Source organism: Trichechus manatus, unplaced genomic scaffold, assembly GCF_000243295.1.
Source record: "Trichechus manatus latirostris isolate Lorelei unplaced genomic scaffold, TriManLat1.0 scaffold00191, whole genome shotgun sequence".
NCBI lineage: Eukaryota > Metazoa > Chordata > Mammalia > Sirenia > Trichechidae > Trichechus > Trichechus manatus.
In genome coordinates this window covers 4,238,500-4,245,391 of record NW_004444127.1, presented here as the reverse complement: position 1 = coordinate 4,245,391, position 6,892 = coordinate 4,238,500, and the positions used below count along the sequence as shown (strand labels likewise).

At 40.1% G+C, this 6,892-nt stretch overlaps 1 protein-coding gene across 1 annotated transcript; it reads right to left on the bottom strand.

Annotated features, from left to right (window-relative positions):
- Window positions 1-300: 300 nt before the first annotated feature.
- Window positions 301-1,234, bottom strand: LOC101357592 (olfactory receptor 4B1). The gene is given in 2 exon segments (XM_012558887.2): window positions 301-1,113; window positions 1,115-1,234. Coding segments are annotated over 2 exon segments (933 nt in total).
- Between the last annotated feature and the right edge of the window lie 5,658 nt (window positions 1,235-6,892).

The window sequence follows — 6,892 nt, the reverse complement described above, 5'->3', positions numbered from 1 at the left end:
ACATTTTTACAAATGTTTACCTTTGCATTTGGTTTAAATTTTCATATTACCCAGTCCTATGATATTAGTGAGTATCATGGAGCCCATCAATTTTCCTAAGATTCAATGAGATAATCTGACCTCTGGCCTTCATATATTACATTAGGATGCAGGGACTCTTTGGTTACTAAGAGAAATGACAGCAACAATAGCATTAAGTTCTTACATTGATTCAACCATTTTGAATGTCCTACTAAAATCAAAATCCATTTCAAGTACATAGAATAATAAGACATACATTTTATTTATCACTTCCCATTTTCACTCCACACCTGAGTTCTTCTTACTCCACAACCTCCTGATAGCAACTTTCACCTCTGCTTTTCTGAGTGTGTAGATGATGGGGTTCAGCATGGGGGTGATGGCTGTGTAGAACACAGCCACTAGTATATCTGCAGTGAAAGTAGAAGATCGCCGCATGTAGAGTAACGTGGCAGGTCCAAAGAACAAGATGACCACTGTGATGTGGGAGGCACACGTAGAGAGGGCTTTGCACCTCCCTTCTGCAGAATGATTCCTCAAGTTGACCAAGATGACAATATAGGAGGACAAGATGAGCAAGGAGCACAAGGAAATTAAGCCACTGTTGGCCAATACAGTCACCCCCTCCACAAAGATGTCAGTGCAGGCAAGCTTGAATAATGGTTGAAGGTCACAGAAGTAGTAGTCAATTACGTTGGGGCCACAGAAGGGCAACGGGATGGTGAGAACAATCTGAATTATGGAGTGTAAAAAGCCGCCCAGCCAGGAACCAGCCACTAGTACATGACACAGTTGACGGCTGATGATGTTCACATAATGAAGAGGCTTGCAGATGGCTACATAGTGGTCATAAGCCATCACCACAAGCAAAAGTATCTCAGTGACCCCAAAGAAATGGAAGAAGAATATCTGAGCCAGACAGCCCTCCAGGGAAATGGTTTTAATCTTGGTCATTAAGTCTGCGATGAACTTAGGGAAAACAGTGGAGGAATAACTGATCTCTACCAAGGACAAGTAGCTAAGGAAGAAGTACATGGGGGAACGCAGACTCTGGCTGACACTGAGTGTCAACACAATGAGGCCATTGCCCCCCCACCGTGGCCAGGTACATGGGAGGAAACACCACAAAGCACACTCTCTGAATTTCTGGATCCTGGAAAAGGCCAGTGAGAATTAACTCAGTCACATTATTTGTACTGGCCATGAGTTCCATTTAGAGAAGATGGATCTCAGAAAAGAACCCTGGGACAAAACAAATGCAATCATTAAACCAATCTCACATGTTTGTTTAACACCTAGTGGTTTATAGAACGCTCTCACACATATTGTCTGACTGGTTTATTTATGTATGTATATATATGCCATGTAGTAAATTTTTATTCATTTGCTGTTTAATAGTCTACTCTATACAAGCCACTATTCAAATAACCTTACAAACACTCCATGATCCCCATATTACAAATAAGAAAAATGAAGCTCAAAGAGGTTGTGGATTAGTCAAGCCTCCTAGTAAGGAGTGGACCCAGGAATACAGCCAGATCACTGTATTCCAATTCACATGTTATTTCCAGTACTCCACACTGAAAAAAAATAATCACCATTCTCAACACTAATAACTATGATATTGATTACCATCGTTTCTCCCATTCTCCATGTTTTCTCGCCATGTTTTTGTCTTAAAAATTCTCAAGTGATCTTCTGCCCCTGAATCCCTTGTTTCCTCCATTTCTCCCTCAGGAATGCCATTCTCATTGATATTTCTCCCTTTCTAACAAATCTCTTTGATATTTTCCTTACTTCGACTATTTAAGTTTCTAAATTCTCTCGGGTCCTATGGCTTTAACTAATCCCACAGCTTTATGAATTTTTACAAACATGTTGGGGAAATGTTAACACCTGAGGTGAAATGGCTATCTGGAAGTTGTTCAGGGTATAGCTCACTATAAAACAATGATTCAAATATAATATATGGGGCTCACATTTTCGCCTATTTCTGTTTTACAGTTTGCTGGTCATTGGCACGCATTTGTGGCAGCAAGAGGTGAGAATCAACCTTACTGGCCAATAAACAAGACATAATCTCAGTTCTACTCAGGGGTCTCCTCACCTCTCATAAATACAAGTTGATTCCCACCACAAGAGCATTCCTCGTATATTTCACACTACCTAGTGTGCCTGCCTCTTTCTGTCTCCCTCTCCAAATCCTACCCACTCTATGTCCATTATCTGGGAAGTTTTTCCTGGTTACTTCAACCCTAGTTCATTTACTTCTGCTCTCAACTCTAGAAATTGGTTTAAGTGATCTCTCTGTTAAACGCAACAAGGCACACAGTGTTCAGCTCATAGTAAGCCCTCAATGAATATAAGCTATTGTTAGTGTTATGCTTCTAAAATGCAAATCTGATCAACTCATGTATAGGCTTGAAACCCATCAATGCTCTTTCAATGCCTACAAGTCCAGTGTCATTATCATGGCATATATGACTCTCCAAGAACTGGACCTTGTTCATCTTTCCAGCTTCACTTGCCATCACTCTTCCTGGAGCCTATACTCCAGCCATCCTGACTTATGTATCATTCTCCCAAAGTTGTTCTTTGTATATGCTGTTCCCTCCACCTAGTGTGCACACCTTGGCTTTCTAATTAACTTTTATTCTTTCTTCCATACTTTTTACATCTTTCTACTGGAGTATTTACCATATTTTATTATAATTAATTGTTTTTGTATCTGTCTTCCCTGCTGACCTTATTCTTCTCTGTATCCTCACAACTAGGTACATAGTAAGTGCTCAATAAATATTAATTTAATTTTAATAAAATAGAATTAAAAATGAAAGAATTCTTCCATCACCTACAGTTGGAACACACAACTCATCACAGTTTATTTACAACCGTTTATTGTTCATGATGATTTTATGTAGTCTGTCTTCAGAGTCTAAGTTTGTTACTCTTTGAACCCCACAGCACCTAAGTGTTCACCTCACAGTTTGTGCTCAGCATATATATGTAGAATCTTCATTGATGATAAACTGATTGATAAGAAAGAACAGATTGTTTAAAGTTATCTGCCTACATTTTTCTTCCAGCCTGTGTTGATCTCATATAACCTAGGTGAGACTCATTCTCACCTAAAATGTAAAATTGTGAACAATGTAGATCAAATAGACATTTTACTCTTACTCCACTGGGTCAAAGCCACATATGCTACAGCTTTACAATTGAGGTATGCTGTCTACTTCATAGATTATTTTCCATGAGTAGGGGCCAGGAGGCCCATAAATCATTATGTTCCACAGCAGACATCTTTTGTTCTCTGTATTGTCCAGTGTTACTTTGACATAAATTTTCCAACTCTCACATAAAATGCCAAATCTCTTACACACAGACACACACGTATACAGACATCACACCTAAGTCCTTATGTTGAGAAGTTTACCATAAAAGACCACATGACGCATATTTTAAAAAACATGCAAAATATCCATTAGGGGAATTTAAAACAATCGTATCAAATGATTTCATAGGAACATTGTGAAAGGAGGGAGGGGATGAATCCCAGAAGGGCAAGTGACCTGCCTTAAGAGGAGAGGACAATTTTAGAGGCCTTGGGCTCAAAAGGACTAAGGAAAAACAAAAACAAAGGCATCTGACAGAGTTCCCTTCCACCCTCCTCAGAGATCAGGCTAGAGACATGGTTAAGAGGGCAATTGTTGCAGTCAGCAGCCAACTCTTGGCTCTCCTACCCACATATCATGTGTCTTGTGAACTGGTTTGCTTATTTTTTCGAAACAGATAATAATTTATAGTTGTTGAAAGAATTAAATGTGAGATAAACTATATAAAACACGTAACAGAAGCTCTCAATAAATGACAGCTATTATTAACTCAAACTTCCTGGTATTTATTCACATATCTCTCTACTTTCTCTTTTCCCCTTGTTCAAGATAAAGGCAGTTGTAACAAATTACCTCTTCCTTCATCCGGCACCTTCCCAAATAAAACCTCACACTAGGGTCATGGAATAAAGGGAGCCCTGGTGGCGCAGTGGTTAAGAGTTTGGCTGCTAACAAAAAGGCTGGCAGTTCGAATCTACCAGCTGCTCCTTGGAAACGCCATGAGTCAGTTCTACTCTGTCCTAGAGGGTTGCTATGAGTTGGAATCCACTCCATGGCAAAGAGTTTAAGTATGTAAAAAACTAGGTAGTGAAATGATGTATGGGTTCCTAACCAGGTAGAATTTTTTACTCTAACATAGAGCCCCAATGAGAGAAATTTGACAAAGACGAAATAATAACATAATAGAGAGCCTGGAAGACCTACTGCTATCAGCTCAAAGTCACACCACAAGTGCCTCTTTCCCGCAACTCATTTGGGCCCACTACTACGTGGAATCCCAGAATGTGAGCGCTGAAAGGGACTTTAAGACACAGTATGTCCAGTCCTCTCCTTTTACAGAAGCAGAGACTGGGGCTCAGAGGGGTAAATGACTCATCCTAGATCACACAGTGATTGGGAGCCTTTTCCATTCACTCAGTCAACCTGGGAAATCCTCTGGGTGTGACATTACCTACCTTGTTGGGTAACATTCAGCCTTAGAGCAAGGAATTGAATGTGAAGGCTCTTCTACTTAGGCTCAGCAAAGAGCTCTCCCCCATTGTAAGAGCTGGTCTTTCAGAGAGAAGTCCTGTGCTGAAGAAACTGAAGGGATCTGACCTGGGGCACAAGAAACTCTCTTCAAAACAGGACTCCTCCACCCAGCTCCTTAATCTGCACTAAAGGCCCCCAGTGGGCTAAGCCACTTCATCTCAGATAAGCCACCAAACTGAACTGAAGAAACATTAGAGCTGAAAGGAAATGTGGAGATCATTAATTCAACCTCCTCAGTTAACAGGTGAAGCAACTAAGGGTCAGAAAGTTTGACTTCTCAAGGTCACACAGCTAGTTGTTGGCCAAGTTGCTGAGGCAAAACAAGCGTTTCCATGATACAGGGCTTTCTTCCTGGTGATACTGATTTTGTGATTGTTATTACCAATTAGCAGTGTAAACCTTGCTTCCACACAACAATATTTCATGAGCCCTGTGATCTTTTAAAAAATGAACAGGCTATGATGATGAGGATAAATTACAAAGGGAAGGATTCAGGAAATTTGTCCCATAGTCAAACTTTAGATCTACTATTTAGAAATAGAGAAAAAAAAAACCTACATGAAGCAGTTAACCAGTGATTTTGAATCCTGGTTTTTAGTTTAGAAAACCTCCTCCCTCACTAGAAGACCAAGAATTGTTTTTCAATAAGGAGGTGCTTGAACTGTTTAAAATAAATTGAGCCACATGCTGTGATCGGGGGACCAAATTCCCCATGCAATTTCTGGTCTTTAACGTAAAACTTTGGAACTGAGAGCCAGGAAAAGCTCAGAATGTGTTTCGATTAATTTAGGTAGAAACCTTTAGAAGTTACAAACATTCATTCGTTATGCCCTGAGAGAGGGAAGGTGAAGACATGATATGAGGAAAGTTTCTGCACCAATTTTTTGAGTTACCATGAGAGTATGAGACCTAAAGGAGAAGAGAAGAGAGGACTGGAAGAAAGACCTGGAGCAGGGTTGCCAGCTGGGCAATTTTAGGCAATTCCCTTCATCTCTTCAAGGTGCAGTTCCTCAGCCTTAAATTGACAATATTTTACTGGCTTATCCTCCATGTCCTTTCGCTAATATTCCACACTTCAAGATCACTTAGACTTTGATGCCCTAGACATCATAAGTGATGATAATTATAATGACGATAATCACAATGATCAAATAATGCCATTTAGTGGGTACCTATTCCCAGCCAACGCACCTCATGTGCAGCCATCACTTGTCTGTCAGTGGAGGCTTGCATGTTGCTGTGATGCTGAACAGGTTTCACTGAAGCTTCCAAACTAAGACAGACTAGGAAGAAAGGGCTGACAATGTATTTCTGAAATCAGCTAATGAAAACCCTATGGATCACAACAGTCCAATCCACAACCAATCATGAGGATGGCATAAGACTAGACAGCATTGTTTGTGCATGGGTTCGAGTCAGGGCCAACTCAACAGCAGCCAACAACAACTATGCAGCAGGCACTATATAAGACATTTTGCAGTCATTGTCTCTAATATTCACAGCAAACCTATAAGCAAAATTTTCTTATTGAACATTTTTGTTTGTTTGTTTGCTCCTAGCATTCATTTTTCTCTACTTCTGTCAAAATTACCCAGATTTTACTTTGGGGAACCATGCCACCATCACCCCGCCCCACCCCCATTTAATTTGGATGTTGAACACCTAGAAATAGACCTTGATTGGCTTAAAAGATCTACATATACCACCCGTTGGCCACAATATTGGTTCAGGGATAGAAAAGTAACCTGGTCAGGAAGATAGATGGCCTTTGAAGGGTTTATAGGAAAAAAACTTCCTCTATCTCAGGCAGAAGAGGAAGCAACTTTTGCATCAAATAATGTTGGGTGAGGCTGTGAGGTCAAGAACTGCAGCAGCCACGTTGTGACTAAAAGGAATTGTGACCTTCCTGAGGGCCACCATGTGAGGTCTAAAAAAGCAGTGAAAATCACAAAGGGCAGAGTGTTAAGAAGGAAAGAAACTGGGCATTGGAAACATTTGAGCCTCTGGGTCAACTCTCACCTGGAGTTTACTCTGTCTTTGGACTTTTTCAGTTACATGAGATAATGAATTCCATTATTTTTTTTAAATGTATGGAAATGCATTTTTTTTGTCAGTTGAATCATAAATAGACCTAACTGGTACAGTATTATTATTTCCGTTTTACAGTTGGAATCCTCAGTCTGAGAAAAACCTACCAACTTATCCAAGGTTACCCAATGGTTGAA